Source organism: Peromyscus maniculatus, chromosome 8 (assembly GCF_049852395.1).
Source record: "Peromyscus maniculatus bairdii isolate BWxNUB_F1_BW_parent chromosome 8, HU_Pman_BW_mat_3.1, whole genome shotgun sequence".
Classification (NCBI taxonomy): domain Eukaryota; kingdom Metazoa; phylum Chordata; class Mammalia; order Rodentia; family Cricetidae; genus Peromyscus; species Peromyscus maniculatus.
This window is the reverse complement of record NC_134859.1, coordinates 5,774,593-5,802,189: the sequence shown is the minus strand read 5'-3', so window position 1 is coordinate 5,802,189 and position 27,597 is coordinate 5,774,593. Positions and strand designations below refer to the sequence as shown.

General features: G+C 43.7%; 1 protein-coding gene across 1 annotated transcript in view; it reads right to left on the bottom strand.

Annotated features, from left to right (window-relative positions):
- Window positions 1-27,597, bottom strand: part of Grin2a (glutamate ionotropic receptor NMDA type subunit 2A) — a 420,443-nt gene that overhangs the window by 160,620 nt on the left and 232,226 nt on the right. The window contains exon 4 of the mRNA XM_015985718.3: window positions 21,583-22,175. Coding sequence (XP_015841204.1) covers window positions 21,583-22,175 — 593 coding nt within the window. The remainder of the gene's footprint in view (window positions 1-21,582; window positions 22,176-27,597) is intronic.

The window sequence follows — 27,597 nt, the reverse complement described above, 5'->3', positions numbered from 1 at the left end:
TCTAAATCAACAGTTTCTTTTCATCTCCCATTAGCTCCTCTGTTGCCTGACTATCCATACATTTCTAACAGGAGACTCCTTGCAATCCTGAGAAAAGTTTCAAAACCCTCAAGGTCATAGCACATTCCTAGATTAGACAATAAGGAGTAGAGACATTACCATGGTAATATAAGGTTCCAAGGTCTCAGGACCAGAGGGAGGGGGCACAGTGGCCAGTGCAACAAACTCTGAGACATAACTTTTTGTCAGCAGACTTGGCAAGTGAAGAATTGAGTGGCTTTTCTTAGGATGTTTTGTGTTAGTAACCTTGGTAGACACCTGCAACTCTGACCTTGTGCATAACTGTAAAGTTTTACACTTCTGATCTATTTACAAAGGCCTTTAGTCTAGTTTGAACTTGCTCTGAAGTAAAAATGAGCTAAATGTGTGCAGATTGTGTTAGACTGAGGAGAGATTATTATTTTCTGTGTAAGCCTAAGCAAAAGGAACAAAGCAGGCTTTCAGTGTCCACAGTCTCGTGGGACAATGGATCTGGCTATGAAGCATATCCTAGTATATTTTCTATATATCAAAATTATACAGCTAAATGAAAAGTCATCTTCCTGACCACCCACAGATATATGTGCCCATAAGATTGAGGTGTAATCATGAGATTACATATACACATTTTATGAAAATGCATGGTAATGGGGAGATATTATAGCTGTTATTGCATAAGAAATCTACAACAAGAAACAGCCAATTCATCCAAAAAGCAATAATTCCAAAACACCCTGCATTTTGGTTTAATCATCCATCAGAATCCTTGACTCTGGTGGGTTGACCTTTTGGACACTAGTTATCACCTGCTGTATACTCCCACAGCCCTTTGCTACCAGCATCTCTCAATATATACCCAAGGAAAGAATGAGTTATACAAAGGCTATGGATAAACATAGCTAACAGATGTCTCAGGACAATTTTTATGTTTTGTTTTCACCTCATAGACTAGAGACAAACACTTTCTCAAAGATCTGGATTCAGAACTCTGAATCTGCTTCAGTAAAACACAGTATTGAAAGCCAAATATTTATTAAACTCAAGATAGAGCTTAACTCAAGTCAATGGTGCAGAATCACACTGGCTCCCTTACCACTGCCCTGAATTGAAAGTATTTACTAGTAATTTGGCCTCGATCATATACCATGTGGGAATCAAACACTTTAAAAATCAAGGCAGACAGCCCCATTATGAACTGGACTGCATCCAGGATCAAAATTAAACCTCGGCTTTCCTCTCCCTTTCTACTTTTATTTCCTTCTTCCTGCTTAGTCGGTATTGCTGAGGTTCCTTGGTGACGTTTTGCTCAATTCCCTGAAGAGTTAGTATCTATCAGCCCTTCTTAGAATTCACAAAGTCCAAGAGACCCATTCTAAAATGAATTGGCAGGGACTTGATCTCATTACAATTCTCCCAGAATAGACCAGCTCCTCCCCTCTCTTCTAAGCTTGTTTTATTTTCAGTAGTGCTCAAACCTAGACCCTTTTGACAATAATAATTATTGGTAATTGATGGCAAGAACATTAGCATTTTTAGAATGGTTTTGTAGCTTATAAAATGAATTCTGGTCAATCACATTTTGTAATAAAGACAAGCAGGCAACTCTGGTGTACAGTATAAGGCTTTCTATGCAGCAGCTTTACCAAATCAGAAGACATTGCAGGACCTATTGAAATGTACCTGACATGCCTTCTTTTCCCTACAAAGGCAGAGAATTAGAGGACTGAATGTGAGTGTCTGATAAAGAAAAAAAAAAAAAAACTCCTTCATCTGAGTCTTCCATGAGGATATGAGGCAAAACTTGGAAAACCACTCTTCTCTCAGATTTTCCTAATGTGAAATGGGAATCATAATACACCCTATTTTATAGAGTTGTGAAGATAAAAAACAAGGTACATGTAAGAATCCCTCATCTTATGAGAGCACCCTCATCAAGATGAGTACTATTTTAGGATTTATCCTTATTAATTCATTCAATACCTATTTATTAACTGGCCGCAATATGCAAAGATAAAATGGGCAAGGTCCCCATAGCCCATCCTAGTCATCACCATCATCATCATTGTCATCCTACCATCACAAGTTGTGGACTATTAGTTGAAGATGTGTTGCATTTGTTTATGCTGTGAAACACTTGCTTAATGATGCAAAGATGTGTTGCATTCTTTTCTGTTGCATTTGTTTAACTCTGTGAAGTTGTGTTTCTCTGCCTGTCTAAAATGCCTGATTGGTCTAATAAAGGGCTGAATGGTCAATAGCTAGGCAGGAGAGAGAAATAGGCAGGGCTGCCAGGTAAGAGAATAAATAGAAGGAGAAAAAGAGAAGAGAGGAGTGAGAAAAAGGAGAAGAAAAGAGGACACCAGGGGCCAGCTGCCCATCTACACAGTAAGCCAAGGAATAAGAAGTAAAGAAAGGTATATGGAATAGAGAAAGATAAAATCCCAGAGGCAAAAGGTAGATGGGATGATTTAAGTTAAGAAAAGCTGGCTAGAAACAAGCCAAGCTAAGGCGAGGCATTCATAAATAAAAATAAGTCTCAGTGAATTTATTTGGGAGCTGGGTGATGGGCTCCAAAGAGGAAAAAAAAAACACCTACACTCACACTCCTCCTCCTCCTCCTCCTCCTCCTCCTCCTCATCATCATCATCATCATCATCACAGTTGTCATCACCATGATCATGACCATAATCACCATCCTAACCTTCATTATCATCATCATAACCATCATCACCATCATAACCATCATCATCACCATCATCATTCTCATCTTACTCACTATCATCTTCATCAAATTATTACTACTAATTACAAAGAACCTGGAAGGGAAGAGAATGGTATGATAGGAGCAGCATCACATACTCTTGGAGAAGGAAGACTGAGGCTTTTGTCATTAACTGAACAGTGAAAAATTAATCTTGTTTCTTTTGGGCCTCAGTTTCCCCATACATAGATAAAGTACTTTGCAATAACTGTTATAAATCCAGTCAAAAACAATTTTCTACAACTAGAAATGTATTTTATTATTAACATTAGCCAGATTCTATAAATAATTTATGAAACGATAAATTAGAGCAAAGCTATTGTTAGTGCTCACTTGCACTCTGATGTGGTATTGAATTCATCACACACACTCTAACAACTGTGGTTATATTGCACAAGCATCCAGACCCTTCCTTAGGCAAAGTGAAGGAAAATCAATAAACATTATAGAACTCAGCAGCATCTGCCTGCTCTGACATTGCACAATCCAATTCCAGATCATTTTATCTTTTCCAATATGTAGATGTACAGTGAGAAAGGCCAGACCCATAAATGTTTAAAAATTTTCCAAGATATCCACAAGAAAAAGTGTGGGCACAACTTGATGTCCTAAACTTCAGGATTCAGGACTATTTCTACCACAGCATAAAATTTCTGCAGAGGGCAAGTAATGTGGATTGCCTGTGACTAACACCCACACACCCATCTGGACTCAATTTCCCCTCATTTTTGTCAGGCAGTGAAATTCTCATGGCCTCACACCCACAACAGTCTGTATGGACAACCACTCATGATTGTCTTGAATAACAGGTAACCAAGCAAAGAACCAGTCATTTCCATGAACTGGTGACATGCTCCACACCTCAGGAAGAATGCTGTTCCAATCAGGTTGCACAATTTTTAAATGATAATCTGGATAATTTTTAAAATTTCTTCTTTGGCATCTGAGATATTTTAAAGTATGGTAGTTAATATGCAAATATCTAGGAGTTTCTAGAGATTTTTTTGGTTGAATTCTAACTCGTTCCAGTGCATTCTTTGAAATACTTTGAAACTGTTCCTTTCAAATGCATCAAGACTTATAACCTGAAACATATTTTTGTGCTGTTGGGGAGAGGGCTGCCTGTTATGTCAGTTTGGTTCTGATGTCAAGATCATCTGTATGCTTACTGATTTTTCTGCTTGTTGTATCAATTATGAAGACAGTCGTATTAAATCTCCAGCTGTAATTGTTAATTTTAAAATTCTTCTTTCAGTTCTCTCATTATCCCTGTCACTTTTGCCTCATTATTTTGAAGCTCTGCTATTGTATATATACATATTTAGACTGATAATGTCTTCTTGTTACATTGACTCATTTGTCATTATGAAATGACATTCTTTCTCACAGAAAATACTCAAGCTCTGAAATTCACTTAGTTTATTACTAATACAGCTAGTCTAGACTTTTTCATTCATGTTGGTATGTATATTTAAACGTTCAAAGTGTTTACATTTCGTTTATTGTCTGTTATCTCTATATTTACAATGAGTTTCTTATAAGCAGCTTATAATTGGAATCTGCTTTCTAATCTAATTTCGTGACCTTTCCCTTTTAAATGACATGTTTATGCCACTTACATTTAATGGAGTTAGTGAGGTAGTTGATTTTAAATGTACCATCATGATTTTTAATATTTGTTGCATTTAATATTTTGCCCCTTTCACCTGCTTTCTCTTTTCAGGTTTTTATAATTACCTTTTGTTTATTTTGTATGATGTTAGCCAAAGATCTGGTTCTTTATAACTTAGCGGCTCCTTCAGAGTCCATTGTTTCATATTTATTGGTTATATTACAGTTCTCAGGTTACATTTCACTTTATGTACAGCACAAAAACCTTTACATAATTCGCTTTCTTTCACTTGCATCTCTTGTGCAGTCGCTCCTGTAGACATTTTACTTTTTACCACATTGTAAATCCCTTGACACAGTTATTATCTTTGTTTAAAAAACATATAACTTTTAGATGGATTAGTTCTTTACAAACACGATGTATGGCAGGTTGTTTTCATTTCAAACACTTCACTGTGTTACACGATCCAGCTTCCCATTTAAAATCACTACCCTTCACCCTAAGGGTTTTCTGGAATGTTTCTCACAGTTTGCATTTACTGATAATGAACAACACAGTTATTCTGTATGTTAGAAACTAATATTTCACTTTCATTTTGGAAAAATATTTTCATCATGGAAAATATTCTAGGTATTTCTAATGTATACTCTGTGGGTAAACTGTCATGTGCTGTTTAAGTTTGCTGAAAGTGAATTTTTGGAGTGAAGAGGCTTTTCAGAATGCTTATTTCAAGCTTCCCCCCAAATGCCTTTTCCACGGGCCAGCTAGAGATCTTAAGTCTGTGACAAGAATGGAAGAGAAGAGAAAACCGGCCCCAGAATCAAAACATTGTGTCCTTGAGACTAGCCAGGAGGAAGCTGTTTCTAACAGTTATTACTATTGTTTATCCTGGTGAGTGTGAATGTGTGTGCATGCCTGTAGTGGGACAAGAAGCCAGGTCAGACATGAGACGCTCATGGAGAGAAAGCTGATTTTTAAATTCTAGCTGATCTCCTTAGTTTCTTCAATCAGTTTCTGCTGGAGGTTGTAAGCACCCAATTCATGATGTCAGCTGCCTGCTACTGTCTATTTTTGGAAGCCTCACCTGAGGGAGTGATTTGATCTGTTCAGGACTCTCAGGAAGGGACTCCAACTGCCTGCTTCAGGGGAGCCTCCCCAGTCCATTTCTGCTGGGTGTTTGTAAGCTCTCAATTTGAAGGTATTACCTTTCGTCTGCTTTCTCAGCTGAGCTACTCGAGTCATCTCTGATGGATGCTCAATTTAGGAGACGTTTTGCTATCTGCTGTCCCTCTATCTGCTACTCACTATTGCTTCCTTGCTTCAGCTTGCTATGTGTTTAGGATGCTCACTCACTGAAAATTGAAAGTGCAGCTCTCTTAGCTCTCTCTCTGGGCTGTAGCTGGAGGTGGCAGCTCATGGCTGTCATGCTAGCACTCAGCAGACAGACACAGGAGAGCTGAAGGTTTGAAGTCATCCAGGTTGGCTCAGTAAGAATCCATCCTAAACAAGCAAGTTCTAGGTTGGCATTGATTTTCCCTGTCAGGACATCAGAGTCCCCATTATCTTTTACTTTTTATTGTATCTGGTGAGAAATCTGCTGTGGTCATTTGTGTTTCTGTATACAATGTCATCTTGTCTTGATTAGTATCTTGTCAACTTGACACAAGCTCCAGTTATCTGGTAAGAGAACCCTCAATTGATAAAACGTCTCCATCTGATAGGCAAAGTAGTAGTGCATTTTCTTGATTGGATGGTTGACATGGAAAGCCCCAGCCCACTGAGGGTGGTGTGACCCCTTGGGTAGATGGTCGGGTAGTACAAGAAAAAAGAGGGAGCCATTGAGAGCAACCTTGAGTTTCTACCCTGACTTTCCTCAATGATGGACTTTGATGTGGAAGTATAAGCCAAATAAACTCTTTCTTCCTCCACAGCAATAGAAAGCAAAATAAGTCACCTTTAGTAGCTTTAAAGTCCAGTCACTGGTAAGTATTTAACACAGGCCTTGAGAAATTTGATTGTAACATGCCTCCATCATTCTTCTCTCAAGATTCAGAATTTCTTAAACTGTGGATTTATAGTTTTCATCAAATTTGGTGGTGGAGAGGTAAAGAACATTTGAAATAAGCATGCAGATGTCTAGAGCAGAGGAGCCCTTCCCTGTCTCTGCCCTCTGAGACTGGAATTACAGGCAGGCTGTGATGTCCACCCAGAATTTTGTGTGGGGTTTGGGGGTCTGAGCTCTGGACCTCATGCTTGTGTGGCAAGTGCTTTAACTGATGAGGCATCTCCTCAGCCCCTCATCATCTTCCTTGGGGACTCTGGGACCTTTGCGTCCTTATACTCAGCTTTCTTTCCATGTCACCAAGTCTCCCAGGATTTGCCTGGGTTCCCCATCTTTAGGCTTCAGCCCATAACTCCCTGGGAGTTATGAATGATAACTCACTTGTTTACTTCTTATTTTACCCAATATCCACTGTCACAAAAATGATCATTTCACTTTTGTCTATTTTGATTTCTCCAGTCCACTTTGTTTATTATTTCACTTTGGTCAGAAGAATCAGTCAATGTTAATAAAAAGGTGTGTGTGTGTGTGTGTGTGTGTGTGTGTGTGTGTGTGTGTGTGTGCAACCTCTGGTACTACTCCTCAAGATCCATCTGTATTGTTGTTGGGTTTTGTGATTTTTGAGACAGTGTCTCCCACTGGCCTAGGGCTTACCAGTTCAGCTGGCTGACTGGCCAGCAAGCCCCTACCTGCTTACCTCGCCAGCACTGGAGTACAAACATGCATGCGCATGCCTGTTGGTCTATTCCGTTTGTTTGTTTTCATGTGGGTACAGAGGATTGAACTCAGGTCCTCATGCTTGCCCAGCAAACGCTTGCCGAGTGTGCCGTCTCCCCAGCCTCCAGTAGGCTAAGATTTAATAAAGGTGAGCAGGACCATCAAGTTTGTCTGATATTCCCCTAGCAGTTAAAATTTACAATCCAAAAAGTTATATTTATAGCAAATATTGAAAACTCCACAATCATAAAGAAAAATCAGATTTTAACTGTGTACCATGCCAGGTTAAATGATAAACCCGACTTTCTCAGCAGTGACTGTTAGCGGTGGTTACAACAACCTTCACTGTTTGCCACCATTGAACAACCAGCATAATGCTGCAGAAAAGCAGGACGCCCACTGTCCTCCCTTAGAAGGAAATCTACAAACTAACCCTTTTTCGTGCTTGGGAGCTGCCCCTGGGTAGTTTACAGAGCTTTTGACTTAGGGTAAGCTATGCTCAGCACAAACAATTGAAATTTTCAGTGAAATGAAAAAGGTTCATGATCTATGGCTACACAAAAGGATGCCGGTGATGGTTGGTTTTTTTTGTAATTGTCAACCTGAAACAATCTAGAATCATCTGAGAAGACAACTTGAGTGAGGGTTGTCTAGACCATGTTTGCCTGTGGACCTGTCTGTGGGGGCATTGTTTGGATTGTATTAATTGGGGTAGAAAGACCCACCTACTGTGAACGGCACCATTCCCTAGGCAGAGAATCCTGGACTGTATTCGAGTGGGAAAATGAGCTGAGGACAGGCAAGCAAGCATGGTCCTCTTCCAGTGACCCCACTTCAAGCCTTGACCCCTGCTGTGACAGGCGTCGACCTGAACTGTGAGCCAAAATAAACCCTTTCTCCTGTGACTTGCTTTTGTCAGGGTATTTTATCACAACAGAAAGCTAGGACAGTCTCTTAGTCTCAGGTGATCTCTCCAGCAGCTCTAGGTGAAAACGTCCCTGCAATGAGATGCTGTTGGTGGAGAGGAAACAGGCAGAGCCAGGTCGTGGAAGACTCAGTTTCCTAACACGGGATAATGCTCCTTAGAAGCATGAAAACAAACTTCCCGTGTGAGCTGGGGGGCGGGTGGCACAGAGGGTAAATCACATGTCACTGATCATGTGCATGTAAGGTTCAGAGTTGTGAGCCTCAGAACTCACAGAAAAAGCCAAGCAGGCAGGGTGCCTGCCCATAATCCCAGCACCCGGGAGGTACATGGAGACAATGAATCTTCAGAGCAAGATAGCCAGAGTGGCTGAAATGGAGAATTCTGGGTTCAATAAGAAAAGTTACTGGGTATATAAGATTGAGTGCAATCAAGGGAGACACCCACCACCAGTCTCAGGCCTCCACATGCACACATAACTGACATATACGTGAACACAGACACTTAACACACATGCACACCACACATATACACATGCAAAATAAAACAACATTAAACTTCCTGTCATCACTCATATTAGTGTCTGCCAGGGATCGGTCATTCTGGTTGTGTTTAGGTAATGATGATCAATACTTAAACAACAATAAAACTAATACAATCAATATATTCGTGTGTGTGTGTGTGTGTGTGTGTGTGTGTGTGTGTGTGTGTGTGTGTGTGTGTACTCAGATACTCATGAGTACAGCACGTGGTAGCTAAGGAACAACCTCAGTGGTAATTCCTTAGTCAGCATCCAATTTTTGTTTGCTTTTTGTTTTGATTGATTGTTTGCTTCTTTTTGAGACAGAGTTTCTCATTGGCCGGAGCTCATCTGGGAGGCCAGGCTGGCTGGGCAGCAGGTCCAAGGACTTGCTGTCTCTGGCTCCCCAGTACTGGGATTACAAGTGCATACCATCATGCCTGGCATTTTTAAAAAATGTGGGTTCTGAGGATCAAACTCAGGGCCTCATGCTTCTGAAGCAAGCATTTTACATACCGAGCTATCTCCCTAGTACATTTTTTAAAAAACAAAATGCTTTAAAAAGCCATAGAGGTACTATGAATGAGGGAAGCTGGTGGGAACTAAGGTCCCCTGGGAGGTCCTTCCCAGATAAGAGTGGCAGCCATTCCAAATTTCCAGTTGACCATCACCAAACAAGGACATAGAATCATTGTCCACAGCCCTTTGTATGTTTCAAGATGTTACACAATGTCTGCAAAATCTTGGAATTCCTTTTTTTATGTGTATGTGTGTTTTGCCTGCATGTATGTCTGTATACCATGTGCATTTCAGATGCCCATGGAGTACAGAAGAGGGCATTGGATGCCCTGGAACTGGAGGGAGGAATGGTTGTGAATCGACATGTGGGCACTGGGAATCAAACCTGGCTCTTTTCCAAGAACAGCCAGTGCTCTAAACCACTGAGCCATCTTTCCAGCTCCAGCATTCTTAATCATTGGGACTTATATAAGTACACACACACACACACACACACACACACACACACACACACACACACACAGGGGAGGGGGAGAATGAGAATATAGGTAAGTCTGCAACCTTTGAAAATGTATGCTGGGGGGCTGGAAAGAAGGCTCAGCAGTTAAGAGCACTGGCTGTTTGTTCTTCCAGAGGTCCTGAGTTCAATTCCCAGAACCTATATGGTGGCTCACAGCCATCTATAGTGGAATCTGATGCCCTTGTCTGGCATAAAGTTGTACGTGCAGATAGAATACTCATAAACATAAAATAAATAAATAAGTCTTTAAAAAAGAAAAGAAAATGTATAGTGGGATGTAAAACCAATAAAATGAAATCTGAATCCTAGCATTATTTTATATGAGCTGTGTGGCTTTTGAGAAGGTATATAACATCTCTGGTACTGTTTCCTCATCTGAAATAAAAGGATAATGGAAGGGTATTCTATCCAACATTTACCTGTCTCTCATTCTTAACAGAATTCATATATATATATCCCATGCCTTCCATATGAACCTGTGTGCTTTGGGGGATGTTCATCCCTGTCCCAGCAACAGATGTTCCGATTCAATTTAACTGTGTCTGTCAGCCTTGTCAATGGAATTAAACCAGCCAATGAGTAGCACTTTCACAATGTTGTCCCAAAGATGGAAACATCACTGGCCTTGAACAAAAGTTATCTCAGGTGTTGTTCACAGAAAACTTAAAAGTAGTAGAAAAAATCCAGCTAGAGAAAAAAGTTGACTCTCACCAAAGATCCAGAACCTTGATCACACTGCATGTGAAATGCATTACACGTCTGGAATTTCCCTTATGTGAAATAATCCACTATATTGATTGAGTTAAAAGGATATTGCCTAAAGGAGAAAACATTCTAACTCACATCTAAAACTTGTAGGGAATGTGTTAGAACTCACTGACATATAGGAAGCAGCCAGTGAGTTCATGGCAGCCTCATCATTAGGACACATTCACACTCCTATTACATCATCTGTATAGATTTATAAACTACCTAATGAAATGTGTGGAATGAAGTCTCCACCTCCCTCACACATAATGGTGCATTAATTAAATTTTTAGAAGTTCTTTTTACTACTAGTGGTAAAAATGTAGAGGAAGTGAGCTCTTCTCAAAGCGCTGTTTGCTACCTTGTGGGAAACTGAGCAGTATGGTTTATTCTTGTGGCTAGCCAAGACTTGACGAAATGAGGTGGATCTCAGGAAACTGTGGTGATTTGGACAACACACCAGCCCTCGGCAGATCTGTCAGCTCATTCACCAAACTTCAGGGCTGTGGTAGAAATGTGGCTGGCCTACCCTGCCCACGCATGCAGCCAGTGTCATTGGGCCTGACAGTGATTCTTCCATTCCTGGGATCCATGCCAGGCTCTGTGTCACCAGGAGCTGGACAAGGGCTCAGAGGCACCTGCAGCAGGCAGCATCCAAGTGACAGCAAGAAGAGGGAGCAGAGAAGCCAGGGACAAGGGCAGAGAACAGGTGAGGACACCCAGCCTAGCTCTCTAGCTCCCCCACCTGGCTGGGACGGGGAGGGTCTCAGCCCTGCATGGGAGGAAGTGCATGTGTAAAAAAAAAAAAAAAAAAAAAACGGTTCCAGGATACCCACTCAGGGGCAACCTGCACACTGCCTCTTTGCACTCAGCCACACCTTCCTCTTTCCATAGCAAGGATATTTAATATGGCCACTTCATGGAGTGTCAGTTGCTTGCCAAATCACTTCCATAATGAAACAAATCCAGAGATTGTTTCCCTTTCCGGAACTATCGCCTCATCCCTCTCCAGTTCCACAGCCTCTCACCTCCTCATCAATCCAGATCAAGCACGTGGCTTGCCATCTGCATCCTAGCTCAGGCTCAGTATAATATGGGATTGACTGCCTATGACTCAAAGGACTAACTGCTGAGAAGAGCAGTCTGATAGTTCACCACATGGGACTTTTTACTTCCTCCAAGTATTGATTAAAATTCTTGGTGTGATTCTGCTAGGTTGTGGTAAGCCAGATATATCATCAGTGGCCACAGTTAAGACATCTTTAAAAGGGTCACAGTACCTGCCTCAATGTGGAGCACCTAGTAGATGTTACAAATACCCACCAGGCTCCAGGACAGCGTAGGACACGAAGCCAGCATACCCACATGAACAGGCACAGCTGGAAGCCACAGTCTAGCACTGTCTCTCCTTCTCCTCACACTAATTAATATTCAGGCTCCTCTCAATTTGAACCTGTATCCTCCTATTTCTCATTTTCCCCTAGACGTCTGTATTAGTTGTTTTCTCATTGCTCTGAACAAATACCTAATAAGTAGCCACTTATTGGGGGAAAGGTTATTTTGTCTTACAGTTTAAGGACACAGTCCACTGTGGTGGGAAGGAGAGGCTGCAGAAACAGACAGCTGGTCACGCAGTACATAGTCAGGAGGCAGAAAGCAAGCAGGAAATAGGGCCAGGCTTTTAAACCTTAAGGTGACTCACTTCCTCCAGCAAGGCCCCGCCTCCTGCAGTCTACAACCTCCCCAAACAGCACCACCAGCCGGAGACCAAGTGTATAAGCACCTGAGCTTATAGGGGCCTTTCTCATTCAAAACACAACAGCAATCTCACTCAATTTGGGGACTGTGAGAGCCATCAATAATCTCAAACCCTGTGCGTTGTATCTTTGGTGTGAGTTGAGACACTCCTTTTGAATTGCCTACTTGAGATTTCCACTTGAATCCTTCAAAAGTATATTCAGTTCAGCATTTCTGAAATGTACACTATCTCTGATTCCTACCTACCTACCCAATGCTTCTTTTCCATGTTTAGTAAAAGATGTAACCATCCACCAAGCTGCACAGGTCTAAAAAGTGGTCACTGTCTCCTTTCATAGCGTCATAGTTTTTCATCGGGCCTCGTTAACGTGGTACCCACGAGCACCAGGTGAGTCACTTCCTTTTGAAAGCAGAGCTACAACTCCCACCAAGTCGCCATCTCTGCCATCGCCTCCTCGCTGGTCTCTCTGCTTACACATCGAGACCTCCCACTCCCAATATGCACTCTGCCAGCAGGCCCAGAGTAATGAAGGTAGTACTTTTATTTACTTTATCTTTCACTGAGCTGATTCACAGCAAGCAATCACTATGTATTACTAAGTGACCAGGTTTCAGAATGAAAGTGTCTCCAGTACTCCACCCTGAAGGAAAAGGATCCATATGTCTTTTTTTTTCTAAGTGTACAGACCTAACATCTGGCCTTAGGCGAACTTGAACAGTATCTGTGCTCCTGTGTGACCCGCCCCCGCCAACAACCCCACCACCTTCCCTTCAAGGTAAAGTCACAGGCAGCGGCTGCTTCTTCTGAGTTGCCAACATCAAGTTTCCACCATTTGTCGAGCTATTCACTGGGTGCCAATTGGAAATGATTGACTGGCATTGCGGGGTTGGCATACGGTGCTTTTGACTTCCAGCCAAGAAAGAGAAGGCTGGGTTCCAGGAAAGATGGCACAAAGAGCGACGGAGCTGGAACAAGACTGTTGACTGAGCTCCAGGGCTGGGTACCCAGAGCACTCAACCCGCCCCTCCTGGGTCCAGCAAGACAGCCAAGGGAGACAAGATCAAGAAGCGGTACCCTGTAGAGTGCTCACAGTGTCCTGAGTGCTTTGCTGAGACGCTCACATGCATGTCATCGTCACTACCATCCTCCAATACTCTGGGTCATGTCACGTTTGCGGATAAGGAAATGGAGAAGTTCAGCCACTTGTCCAAGAGAGGCGGGGTCATGGGGCCAGCACTGTTTAGATCCACACTCTACCATCAGAGCCTGGTGCGGAATACCTTGTCTCAGCTTGGCAGCCACCCCTGTGTTCATGACATCTGTCCCTTGAAGACTTACTTGGCCACTTTCCCCATTCCTGAGTTGAGGGTCCCCATCATGGGAAACATAGCCGAGGCCCACGGGAGAGCTTGCTCTCTGGAGTGGCTAGCGCACTAAGAAATGTTTGTGCAGCAAAAGCCGATCCCACTGATAAATATTTGCAAAGAGTTATCACATTTGCCCAGGGAAGCTTGACTGCAGTCGAGCTCGGAGAATTAACGGAGCAGGCTCTTTTATTGGCATTTTAAAAGAAACCAACAGCGAGAGTTCTGATTATCAAATAAAAACACACCAAGCAGGTTTAGTGCAGTCTCCCGGTGGCCATTAAACCCTAAACCTTTCTTTCCTCCGCTTCCTTGGGAGACAAAGCCGAAGGGGGGTAGCAGTGTTCCCGGATACTGGTTAGACTCGCTTTCTCTCTTAGACTGCCCTGCCTTTCCCTGTCCTGTCAGGGAAACTGAGTGCTGCTGATTCAGCAGAAGCCTGACTTGCAGTTCAGGCCATAGATGGTGGCCAAGCCAAGTACTAAGGAAAGTCAGTTAAGTTTCTTTCAAATACTAATCTACAAAACCAGGAGGGGGTGTTTCTCCCACTCCTTTGTGCTAAAGATGTACTTGAGTGATTCCAATGCGCTGAATTCCTCACATTCCTACAACTAAAATAGTAGCCACAGGACATAAGTTGTAAGGCAGTCATTAACAAATAAAATTGGAGGCTGGAAAGATGGCTCAGTAGTTTCAAGTGTTTCCTGTTCTTGCACAGGACCCAAGTTCAGTTCCCAGCACCTCTACCAGACAGCTGGAAACAGCTCATGAATCCAACTCCAGGGCATCCTCCACGGGCACCTACACTCATGTGCACCTACACTCATGTGCACATACACTCATGGGCACATATACTCATGGGCACATACAGTCATGTGCACATACACTCATGGGCACCTGCACTCATGTGCACCTACACTCATGAGCACATACACTCATGGGCACCTACACTCATGGGCACCTGCACTCATGGGCACCTACACTCATGTGCACCTACACTCATGGGCACCTGCACTCATGTGCACCTACACTCATGAGCACATACACTCATGGGCACCTACACTCATGGGCACCTGCACTCATGGGCACCTACACTCATGTGCACCTACACTCATGTGCACCTGCACTCATGTGCACATACACTCATGTACACCTACACTCATGGCCACCTACACTCATGTGCTCCTGCACTCATGTGCACATACTCCCACACAAACACAGGCACGGGCACAAGGTGAAAAGATAAAATAAAGCCTAAAACGATGCAATTGAGATACACAGACAGCTGTTTCCCTCTCCCCTGCTTTGTGCATAGCTTGCAGCATGACCAGTGGAAATTACAGGGTGGGTGAGATGAGAGCGGATGACATGATGGGTACCGGAGAAAGTCTCCGGCTTGTCAGGAGCCACAGTAAGGGTTTGGCATGTAAATGTTCATTTAATTCTGCTAAAAGCAAAAAGATATAAATGGATAGTGCTCTGTACACACACACACACACACAGAGAGAGAGAGAGAGAGAGAGAGAGAGAGAGAGAGAGAGACAGACAGAGAGACAGAGAGACAGAGAGACAGAGAGACAGATTGTGTGTACATGTGTGTGTGAAAAAAAAAAGATATGATAAAGAGACAGAGGGGGCCTGGCCAACTTCAGGAGAAAAACCAGTGTTCAAAGTGGTTGGTAAGTTACATTGGTGGATTCGTAATAAGTTCAAAGTCAAGCCCACTACACAGCTAACACAACCACAAGTTCTTCTCCCCATCAGACACACTTCTTCTGAAGTAAATCTATGACAAGATTTGTTCTGAAAAACACTCATCTTCTGTTTTCCTGAGTCCAAAAGGTGTCCCCTCCCAACGTGTAAGCATGGCCACATACACACACTCATGCACAGATAGACACACGTGCACACTCACAGCAGATGTAACTCTTTCCAGCCCATAAAACCACAGTCCAGGTGTGATAGGGAGTTCACCTGGGCCCACACTTGTGGCCTGAGAGACAACACAGGGGTTGGGGCAGAACTTTAGTTATCAACAGAACAAACTAAAGACTATCAAAAAGAAGCCTGGAAACCGATCACAGAGCACTTTGTCATTGGACCCTGCTGTCTTCTTGAAGAGCTGTGCTCACTCCAGGAGAGCCCCTCCCCCCGCACCTCTGCTCTAGCCCGCAGGACTTTGCCTTGCTCCACTTTGAGCATCTTGCAGAAGACCAAAGGTAGAATCAGTCCTCCCTGGCCCCACAGTCGTGTGCTGGGCTGCGGGTCTCCACCCCCACAGAGAAATGGTGCTAGCATGCCAAAGGCTCACACTGCTTTGTGTAGTGTGAACACCGGTTTTGTGGGCTGTGGTAAGCAGATTCATCTGCTCTGTGCACAGTTTTATTCCTTTGTGTGTCATCAGTCCAGGCTGCGGATCTCAGAAATGCTCAGGGCTGGAAGGATTGCAGCTTTCAGAGTTCTTTGGATGTGGAGACATTTGTGCAGAAATAATGCAGTGTCTCAGGCATCAGACCCAAGTTCTAACCCTGGAGTTTCCTTCCTTTTCTCTCCTTTCTTTTTCTTTCCTTCTTTCCTTCCTTCCTTTCTTCTTCCTTCCTTCCTTCCTTCCTTCCTTCCTTCCTTCCTTCCTTCCTTCCTTCCTTCCTTCCTTCCTTCCATCCTTCCTTCCTTTCTTTCCCAGGGAGACTCAGGCTGGACTCAAACTCACTACGTAGCCAAAGATAACCATGAACTCCTGATTCCCTTGCCTCTACCTCCCAAGTGCTGCCATTAGAGGTGTTCACTACCACCAACCACAGTTTATGCTTCACTGGAAACTGAAACTCAGGCTTTCCTACATGTTAAGCACACTCTACCAACTAAGCTCTAGCCCAAGGCCCATTTATGTTCCTTAAGCACCAGGCCTGAAAACAACTGTATCCTTTTGGTGACCCCAAGAGATTCAGTGTGGAATTTTCCACTTGTGGCATTATATCTGCACTTAAAGTTTTGGATTTTGGAGCATTTAAGAATTTGTATTTTCATACTAGGGCTGCTCAACTTATGACAGCATCCGTTTATAATCTGCTTGTCCATGTGCAGGCACTGGCCAAACAGTCACATGCCTTCCTCACCTCCACAGGACTTCCAAGAGAGTAGACGTGGAAGGGTTGAGAGGCTCTCCTAGAGCCTTAAGTCTAGAGATCCACACATCAGGGACTCAAGCCACGGCAGCCCAGACTCCAGGGAACACACCCTAACTGTGCTGCCGCTCTGGCGGCTCCTGAATGGGACAGAGTGTTGGCATCGAACTGGGATGAAGAGCCTGGCATCCACACCAGGAAACAGGTCATGGTTTGCCCTCACATTCTGGGAGTTACGTGTGCTGTGCTCTGTGCTTGGTGAAGGAGCAGATGTTTAATAACTTTGCAGCAGCAAGGAAGAGGTTGCATAACGTGGCTGAGCTATTTTTGAACTTTGGAAAATGCTGACTGCTCTTTTCAAAGTATCTTCTATAAAACCAGGAATATTAAAAGATGGAGACATTTCCCCTTCTCGACACCCCACCATTTGAAAGCATGAGGGCAGAGACGAGTCTATGGTAAGATCAGAAACACTCTATGCCCTGCAAGCTGCCCCTTGCACACTGTGGGTGACAGTGCATCACTCCAGTACCCCAACTGCAGGAACTCTAAGATAATAATCAATGAACTTGGGAGCCATAGAGTCAAACACCCGGATAGCCCCAAGGAGATCTCAGTTGGCCAAAGCTGCTCTTAATGAGCCATCCTGAGAAGCAGGTATGGATTCAGCTGAAACTGTCTCCATCTTCCATTCTACACAGTAGAAGTAAGGAGAGCTATCTGTTCTCAGGATGCTTTGCAAACTAAGGCTTTATCCAGCTGAAAATTTAATAATAATAAAAAACTAAAGTAAGAAACCTCTAACTCAAGAGTCTCCAGTCCCACTGAGCAAGCTCATGTACTCAGTTCAGCCTTATCTGCTCACTGCCTTCAGATGCCCAGAGCCCGTCCTTATCAGCAACCTAAATGCCCATCACCCAGGCATCGTTAGATAAACAGTGAGGCATGGGTGTGGTAGACCACAGAAACAGCAGCTGAGATGAATGCACTGGAATGACATTATCTTCACAGCAATCTTGAAAATACAAGGTTAAAGGCAAGCAGATTGGAATGCATTCAACGTGTCTAGGATGCATTTAAAAGAGCTGTGGATTGGGCATGTGGATGCACAGGTATCGTTAGTGAAAATACACGCGCACACGTACAGATTGCATATGTACTGGATTCACTGTAGGGATTCTCTCCCCTGACAAGATTGAAAAGGGAAGCAGCAGCAGGACTTCTACACTGCCACTGATGTGCTGTTGGTTAAAGCGTTCAAACAAACGTGACATGCCACCCTCATTCTGTGTTGAGTACTGGCTGAGTACACCATCATATTCTCTACCACTCACTGTCTTTTTCAGTATTTAAAAAAAGAATTCTCGAGCCAGCAAGACGGTGCAGTGGGGAAGGAGTCTTGCTGCCAAGCCTGAGCGCCTGAGTTCAATCCCTGGGACCCGTGTAAAGGAAGGAGAGAGCCAACTCCCAGAAAGCTGTCTCCTGACCTGTACGTGCACACAGTGGAGCACACATACACACACACACACACACACACACACACACACACACACACACACACACACACTAAACAGATGTAAAAAGTGGATTCTTGGGGACGAATTTCTCCTCTTTTCGTCAGACTGCATGGTCCTTGGGGACAGAAGCCACTTCTTAACTTCACGGTGTATTCCAGGAGCCTTCACAGGATTTTCTAGGTGTGATGAAAGACAGCTGAGAGCCAGAAGAAGGATGCAGGGCCCTCAGTTCTCGGTTACTTCCTTTGGGGTGTAACAAGGGCACCCCAGCAGGGCTCCACTCTTTCCTTGCTGGGGTGCCTGTGAGGAGCACTGTAGGGAAGAGGAGTGTGGCAAGGAGAGAAGGATGGAGCCACTGTGAGCCACTACCCGGCCTCACAGCCACCACCACCCACGTGTGGATGGCGAGCCGTTTCAGTCCAGGGGCAGTGGGTACCACACTACTGTGCTTGGTGTGTTTCTTCTCTGGGGTGGAGATGCCATTGACAAAGCAGATACATCTAAAGGAGCCAGCACAGCCATACTTCACCGCCTCGGGGTTTGTTGTTTTTTCTCCTTAAAGAATGGAATCTAGGGTGGTCCCTGGAAAGGAAACTGAATGTCTTGGCAATTATCCCGCTCAAATTCCTTTATATATATATATATATATATATATATATATATATATATATATATATATTACATTTCAATTGCCTTACAATTGAGTTATGTTTCCCACAAAATAATAGATTTCTAAGTCTGCCAGCTGCAGGGCACATCTTATTAAAGTGAATGTGAATTCATTAGCCCAGCCCTTGTCTTAGGCTGGCAGCAAGCCTGACTTCCTAAGAAACTCCCATGTCCACACTGAGTTATCCGAGTTCTTTCCTGATACGCAGATGATTATTTAGGATGCTAAATGAGGCTATCTAGAAATAGGATGGGGGGGCATTGTCAAAGGAGCTTGGTTTCGTAATTCAACAATCCATTTTTCTCAGGTGTATGTTAGTTATGAAGAAGTACATCCTGGGCTAGGAAGATGGCTCAGTAGGTTAAAGTACTTGTCTCACAATTTTGAGCACTTACGTTCAATTTCCCAGAACGCACATAAAAGGACACAATGTGAGGATCTCTCATCCCACTGACAGAAAGACGGAGGATGGAGCCAGGACTGTGCACAAAAGCTTTTAGGCCATCTAGCCTGGTACCACAGTGGGAAAATAATGAGATACTGTCTCAAACAAGGTGGAAGGTGATGACTGACAACTGACATTGTGCTCTGACTCCCCAAACTCAGGCATGGCATGGGCATACCGATACACACACACACACACACACACACACACACACACACACACACACACACACACACACACACACACACACCCCTGGTCCTGTTTCAGAGGTAAACTCTGGAAGGTAGCAGATTCAAACTCACAGTCTTCCAGAGATGTTTTAGAATGGCAGACTCTGCAGGCAGCCAACATGGCCTACTGACTACAATCTTGGATAGTGCCACACTTATTGATAACTCTGATTCTTACTGAATGGTCAGTAGGTGTCAACACATAAGAAGCATCACTTCTCACATATCATATACCCTCTTTTCATACTCATGAAAACCCCCCAGAACCTTGATTCTCAAAGAATGGCCCCCATAGCAGCAATATCAGCACCATCTAGGAACTTGTTAGAATGTCAGTTCTATGATCTCACTCCAGACCTACTAATACAATAAAAATTCTGAGTGTAGACCCAGAACCTTACCAAGCCCTTCCAGATATCTCAATACATGCTAACATTTGAAAATAAAAGCAGGGGCCATTATTACCATTTTATGACAAGCACTTGAGACCCAGAAAGGTAAAGTGATTGCCTATGTCCAGTAGAATGTGAAGGAGACAGGATTTTCTTTCTTTATTTTTTTTGGGGGGAGGTTGTTTGTTTGTTTTGTTTTTTCAAGACAGGGTTTCTCTGTGTAGTTTTGGTGCCTGTCCTGGGTCTCGCTCTATAGACCAGGCTGGCCTCGAACTCACAGAGATCCACCTGGCACTGCCTCCTGAGTGCTGGGATTAAAAGCGTGCACTACTGCCACCCAGCAGGAAACAGGATTTGAACATGAACAGCACCGATTCCCAGCCTAGCCTTTAATCACAGTACCACACTGCTCATTATTGAGGAACGAAGCACGGATTACATCATCAAACATCAGGCAAAAACATGCAGAATGGGTGTCTGAATAATAATTCTAAATCTTAGCAGCTGAGCCATAATGATGGGCCACAAAGAATAATGACACTTTCCAGAAACATAAAATTTAACTCAAATGCCCACCATGATGGGTCAATTAAATAAATTATGCTACAGGCATATGGCAAAATGGAAGTAGCTTTAAGAGTGATTGCCAAGATCTCCAATGACCTACAAAGATTCTTGCCATATAAGAAGAAAAGAAATTCAGACTCAGCCGGAGACCAGGAGCATCAGTGTGGACAATTTTCCCAAATCAGGCCAAGCTGCTGAGGATGTGAGATATCATATGATTCCACAAACTCTCGTGTGAATATAAATTGGTGCCATTGTTTAGTAGAGTAGTTTGACAATGGATACTTAAAGATGCCCACATTGATCCCCAAGTCCTACTTCTTAGAACCAATTCTAAACAATCAGCTGCACACAGGCAAAAAGAGATAGCAGAACTTCTAATGGGGAAAAAAAAAACATCTGGGAAAAAAACCTGAATTCTCATGAATGTAAAGAGTGAATAGATAAATCATGGTGTATGAATATGGAAGAATGTGGCACGGATATTACAAAGAATTTACCTGACATATAAATAGATGATAGATAGATAGATAGATAGATAGATAGATAGATAGATAGAGATAGATAGATAGATAGATAGATAGATAGATAGATAGATAGATAGATAGATAGATAGATAGATAGGAGAAAGGGAGGAAGAGAAAGAGAAAGAGACAAAACAGAATTCTCAAGTGGATGTTTCCAAGGTATGTTTTGAGTAAAGAAAATAAAAGCAAGATGCAGAAAGCCACTAAAATATATTATTATTAGCCAGGTATTACAGCATTACTTGTAAACCCAACACTCTGGAGTTTATAGTAGAGTTGTAAGATGGAGGCCAGCCTGGGCTACATAGCAAGTTCCAAAATAGCCATGGCTATATAATGAAATTCTGCCTCAAAAAATAGCATTATGTTACTTATTATTTTTAAAGTGTGATGGGTAGAGAGGAAAATAGAGATGAACATAAAATCAAAACAAACTTCCTCCAAGTAAATACATACATTCTGTATGTCAAGTCTATACTTTCATCAATGACTATGAACCCAAACATTTATAAGCAACAAAATTCTGACCCATCTTTGGGAGACAACAAAAGAGCCCTTTCTTACTGGTGCAGAGTGTGATGAGGGGTCTCTGGCTTCTCTGCCTGCCCATAGCAGCTGGTCTTGGCCTCAGGGATGTAGGAGAATTTCTCCAACATGGAAGATGCGGCAGTGGTTAGGATCCCAAGACCATCCCTCACTCTCGCCTCCAGGCTGTAGTCCCAGTCATCATAGGAGACTGAAATGAGTCCTGATGGGAACTCTTTGGGGATGAGCTCTGTGTTCCCAGAGACCAAACTGGGGACAATCCAGAAGAAGTCATAGCCGGTGAGGCCGAGTGAGCGAGCCTCACTCAGGATGAGGACAGCCTCATCTTTGGAACAGTAGAGTAAGATGACAGAAGAATGGATCTTCTTCAGCTGGACCTGTGTCTTGGCATCCTCGAAGGAAGTGTCCAGTGTGATCACATTCTGCATGTCCCAGCCCACAAAGCTGTTGTCCACTGTTGTCTTGATGAAGCTGATGAAGTCCCTGTAGCCAGGAAAGATGGTGGTCACCAGGGAGAAGACATGCCAGTCATAATCCTGCATGATCTTCAGCATAACCGTGGCTTGCTGCTGGATGGACGCTCCAAACTGGAAGAATGTGGACGTCGGATCCTGCCAACAGATAAGAAGACAGAAAAGCATAGGGTGAGGCCAGAGGCTGCGCAGTGTGATCTGTCTCTATAGACTTAGGGATGCCCTTTCCAGAAATCAGAGAAAAACATCAACTCATTCCAAACACTTCTGAAGAACTTGGGGCATGACTCTGTTGGTAAAAGCTTGTCATGTAATCACGAGTACCTGTGTTTGGTCCCCACATTAAAAAAGAGAGACAGGTGGATCCCTGGAGCCAAGCTGATATGGCAAGTTACAAGCCAGTAAAAGACTGTTTAAAAATGAAGTAGACAGCGCCGGGTGGTGGTGGCGCACGCCTTTAATCCCAGCACTCGGGAGGCAGAGCCAGGCGGATCTCTGTGAGTTTAAGGCCAGCCTGGGCTACCAAGTGAGTCCCAGGAAAGGCGCAAAGCTACACAGAGAAACCCTGTCTCGAAAAACCAAAAAAAAAAAAAAAAAAAAAAAAATGAAGTAGACAGCTCCTGAGGAACAATACCTAAGGCTGTCACTTAGTTTCCACATGCATACACACATTGGCACACACATGTACACATTGATCACACACATACACACATACATATACACAAATAATAAAAACAAGCACTGCTGATCTGTGCTGGGCTCTGGAACATGCACAGAAAATGCAGACTTGAAGAATTCATGCTCAGAAGCCTGTGGCTAGCACAAGGACGCATATTTACTATTTCGTTCATCATCATCCACTCTAATTTCCCTCTAGATGCCCTTTCCCCACCCATTCCCGTCCACATAGTTCCAATAATACAATTTGGTCTAGTCCTCAGGGTCATGTCATGAAAATGAAGTCAACAGACACAAAGGAGCATCAGGAAGTACAGGAAGGTGCACTAGAGCACAGTTGGAGCTCCTGGACTCTGACACACCTGAAGCGGGTTACCCCCAGAGCACCAGCTAAATGAGCCCCTCAGTTCCCCTGTTCACATGATCTAGTGCAAGTAGGGCTTGTGTAGCCTCAACTTAAGAGTCTCGTGTAGTACAGTACAGACAATAATCCGTGTGACCATCTACCCACTTGATTGGCCAACATTTGCAGTACACTTTGCTATGTGCTTTAGACCTTGGGAAATCATGACTAGCAGGACAGTCACATCTGGATCTCTGCTGTCACAGATGTAAGGTGAACTTGGGAAAGAGCAGCTACTGCGAACTGGAGACTGAGAGAGACCTGTGGAACTGTAGAAGAATTAAGGCAAGGGAGAGGGGAAACAGGCAAGCATGTTGTGGGGTGTATTTTTTAGTATAATAGATAAAGGCACTATGTTATATGAGGTAAAAAGGATGAAATTCTACAGAAAAGCTTGTGAGACCATATCTAAAGGCTTAGGCGCTATCCTGATGAAGCCCTGGTAAGTTGTATTGGGCTAAGGGGCCACTGTGATCCTAACAGCTTCACAAGCTGATATATGATCATGAGAACAAAGCTTCACTTGGCCCAGCAGGTGATTATAGGGTTGTCAAATGTATAATCCCCCACGCTCCTCAACTCATTAGTTCCCACAGTGGTCTTATGACATTGGTGCTATTGGCAGGGAGACCTGTGATTAAAGTGTCATACAGCAACCGAGTATCCAAACCTGGGTAGGTCCAAGAATGCCACATACCAGTCTCCCCTCCCATCTGCAGCTACAGCTCTCTTGGGATCATTTAAACCAAGTACATGGTGAATGCATAAGCCACGTTGCTCTAGTTAATGTGCTACAGAAATGACAACTCAGCGATGGAGCTCATAGCTCAGCTGGTGAAGTGTTTGCCTTGCAAGCGTGAGGACCAGAACACATGGTTTTTGTTTGTTTGTTTGTTTTTGTTTTAAAGCTGAGCATGTGCATGCACCTGTAATCCCAGTGCTGGGGAGATGGAGGCAGGGCATTCCTGGGGCTCATTGATCAGCCAACTCAACCTACTTGGTCTCTCAAAATCCAAGGTAAAATGGCTCCTGGGGAACAAGGCTAAGGTTTCCCTCTGACTGCTATATGCATGTGTACATATGCATACCTGCACATACATATGCCCACCACTTGAACACAAAACAAATGCCAGCTCAACAAAAATATGCCTCTGTGTTACCACAAGACAGGATCTGACCAAGGCTAGGGTATATTATTTCTTCCGGAAACTGAAAGAATTGCCAAGGTGGTCTTACCCTATTACAACCGCATTTTCGTTTAGCACTTTTTATTTTCTGTTTAATGCCACCTCAATTCAGCAATATTACTTATGGGGACTGCATTGTGTGTACACTCATGTGTGTGTGTGTGTGTGTGTGTGTGTGTGTGTGTGTGTGTGTGTGTGTGTATGTGTGTGTTGAGCGGTTCCACGACTCCAGTCATGTCTTTCAGAGAAATACTTTGTAACTATGAATATCAACTTTTTCCATTCCATTTTCTTGATCTCAGTGGCCAACAAGCTACAGTTCTTGGAAACACTGCTCTTTCTGGAAGGCATGGGTTTGGTGGATTATTTAGTGCAGCATGGCCTGAAAACAGAGAGAAAAAAATGGAAATAAATAAATGGTTTCTGGGCTCCTTCCAGCATTACAGTTCTATGAATTTTACCTAATTAAATCAATTAAAATGGGTAACAGATTTAAAGACTTAGGGAAATTATCCTTTTCCCTACTGTAGCATTTGGAGGAATCCAATATTCTTGAATTGATGGATTTTTTTTTCAATCACATCTTGACAAGACTGTGAGCTCTTCAAGGGCAAAGAAGCTGTTGTACTCATCACTCTGTCCCCACGGCTGGCAGTAGGCTTGGCCCATGACACATCAGTGAGTGGAGAACAAGGACATGCATGAGTGTGGAACTGAAGTCCCAGAAGAATGTCCTTGGGTTACACAGAATGCTCCAAGGGTATAATTCAGTCTGAGATTGTGTGCTTTGTGGATCCTGAATGTCACATCCAAAGCAAGACCTTTAACATCATCACCCACTCCCATACACTCTACAGATTCACTCCTGACCAAAGCCCCAAGTACATACATATTTGTGAGCATGTACACATTCGTATACATGCATGCCTTTGTGTGTGCACGTGTGTGGGGGCCAGAGGACAAACTTGGATGTCAATCCTCAGGTACTATCTACCTTATTTTTTCTAACAGTTATCTGTAATAGGTTAGTTGGTGGGTGCATGGAGGTCATAGTGCATGTGTGGAGGTCAGGGACAACTTGTAGTATCCACTTCTCTCTTTCTAACATGTGAGTCCCAGGGATAGAACACAAGTCATGAGGCTTGAGAGCAACACCTTTACTCCTGAGCCATTTTGCCAGCCCCTTGTTTGGCTTTTTTGGACAAGGTCTCTCACTGACTTGAGACCTGCCAATGAGGGAAATCATGCTAGCCAGTGATGCCCAGGAATCCACCCGTGTCTGCCTCCCTATCGATGTGGTTACAAGTGTGTACTATCATATCCAACTTTTCCTCTTTTAGGTTCTGGGAGACTGAATTTAGTTCTTTATGCTTGCAAGGAAAGATCTTTAATAACTGAGATATCACTCCATCCCAAACACACAAAAATTCAGTGTGCACTTTATTGATGGGAGGAGGAACATAGAAAACTTACATGCTTCATAAGCTGTCTCAGATCTTCATTGAGTAACCAAAAAAGACAAGAACATATAGAATCTAGCAGATGACACAGAAGTCTAAAAGCAACTATAGTAGTTAGCCCCTTACATCATTGGGTGCTTCCTAAGATGGGACCAAAGTGTTGCAAACTGAATTACCAAAGATATGCATTAATTTCCAGTGGGCACTGAAACATCTGAGGATGGTGCGACCAGAGCCACAGTGTGACTGTAGAAGACAACTTGGTATCTTCCTGCACTGCATCCATGAGGAATAGAGGAAGTGCTCAACATGATGCAAAGAGGGCCCAAGAGGGAATGCACTAGAGTCCTTGATGCTGTGTGCAGCTTTAAACAATCACTTACACACTTCAGAAGAGGGGACAAGGGAAGGGAGGGGGTGAGAGTGGTTAGCATGTGAGGCATACATGTATGAAATTGTTAAGCAAATAAGTCTTTGAGACAACCCACATATGCACACATTTTCAAACAACTAGAGGTGGGGCCCAACATGCTAGATGTGGCTGGAGTTGGGGCTCCCGAAGGTTCCTTGCCCCATGTGCAGTGAATTGTAGCATCACCAGGCTGCCTGTGAGATGCTCTATGTACTGAAGAGAGCTGTAGTCGGATGCAGTCTTGCCTCGTATTCTCTAGATGGAAGAGCGTGTGCCTTCAATGTGACCTTCAGGGAGAAAGATAATCACACACAGCAGTTCAGCAGCCCAGAGCCAGTGCAGCACAGACCACCTGTGAAAAGGTCCGTGCAGAACACTGGCCTGGCCATCCTTCCTCTCCATCTCAGACACTTCAGCATGAGCTTCTGCTGAGCCTCCATTTTTGTTAGGACCTTAAATGTGCTCCAGACTTTGTGTGTTGAAGGCTGACTGCCAAACACAGCAGTACTCAGTCAGGCCCTTCAGGAGACAACTGAGCTCGCACAGCTCTGACATCATGGGTAGATTTATCCAGGAGGGCTGTTGGAAGGTGCTGGACACTGCAGGAGGGGTCTAACTGTAGGATGCAAGTCACTGGGAACACACCCTTCCAGGGTATATTTTGTCTCTGGTCCATGCCCCCTCTCTGCTCTCTCTTCCAGGAGGGGAGCTGCTTTGTTCCGCCCATGCTCCCTGTTTTGATATTCTTTCTGGCTCAACTCAGGACCAGAAACAATGGAGGCAAGTGACCAGGCGCTAAAAACTCCAAACCATGAATCCAAATAAACCTTCCCTCTTCACACTGCTTCCTCTCATGTATTTGGTCATGAAAACGGGAAGCTGACCTCCACCCTCCCATTCTCACCCTACTCCAATGGAGCACAGTGTACACCTGGGATCAGATTGCTCCATTGCAGACTTAATTGTATGCCCGTGGGGAAAGTTCCTCATCAGCATAATAGGTGTGGGTATAAAGATAACTAAAGGGGCTGGGGAGATGGGTCAGTGTGGAGTCGCTTGCTGTGCAAGTATAAGGACATGAGTTCGAATCCCTCGAGCCCACACCAAGCCAAGCACATTAGCACACACTGTAATCTCAGTGGTTCTCTAGTGAGGTGGGAGATGGAGGAGACAGGAGGATCCCTGGAATTTGAGGGCTAGCTAGCCTGGTTTGTGCATTGGAGAACTACATGTTGTCCACTGTCTAGAATGGTGGAAGGCAAAGATTAACACCTGAGGATGTTCTCTGAGTCCATACCCACTGGGGCATGTGTGTGCTCCCACTCACACATACAAATATGTCACATATTAGACACACAGACACATACACATATGCATGCACATTATCTATATATAGAGAGGCAGGAATCATAGTTAACAT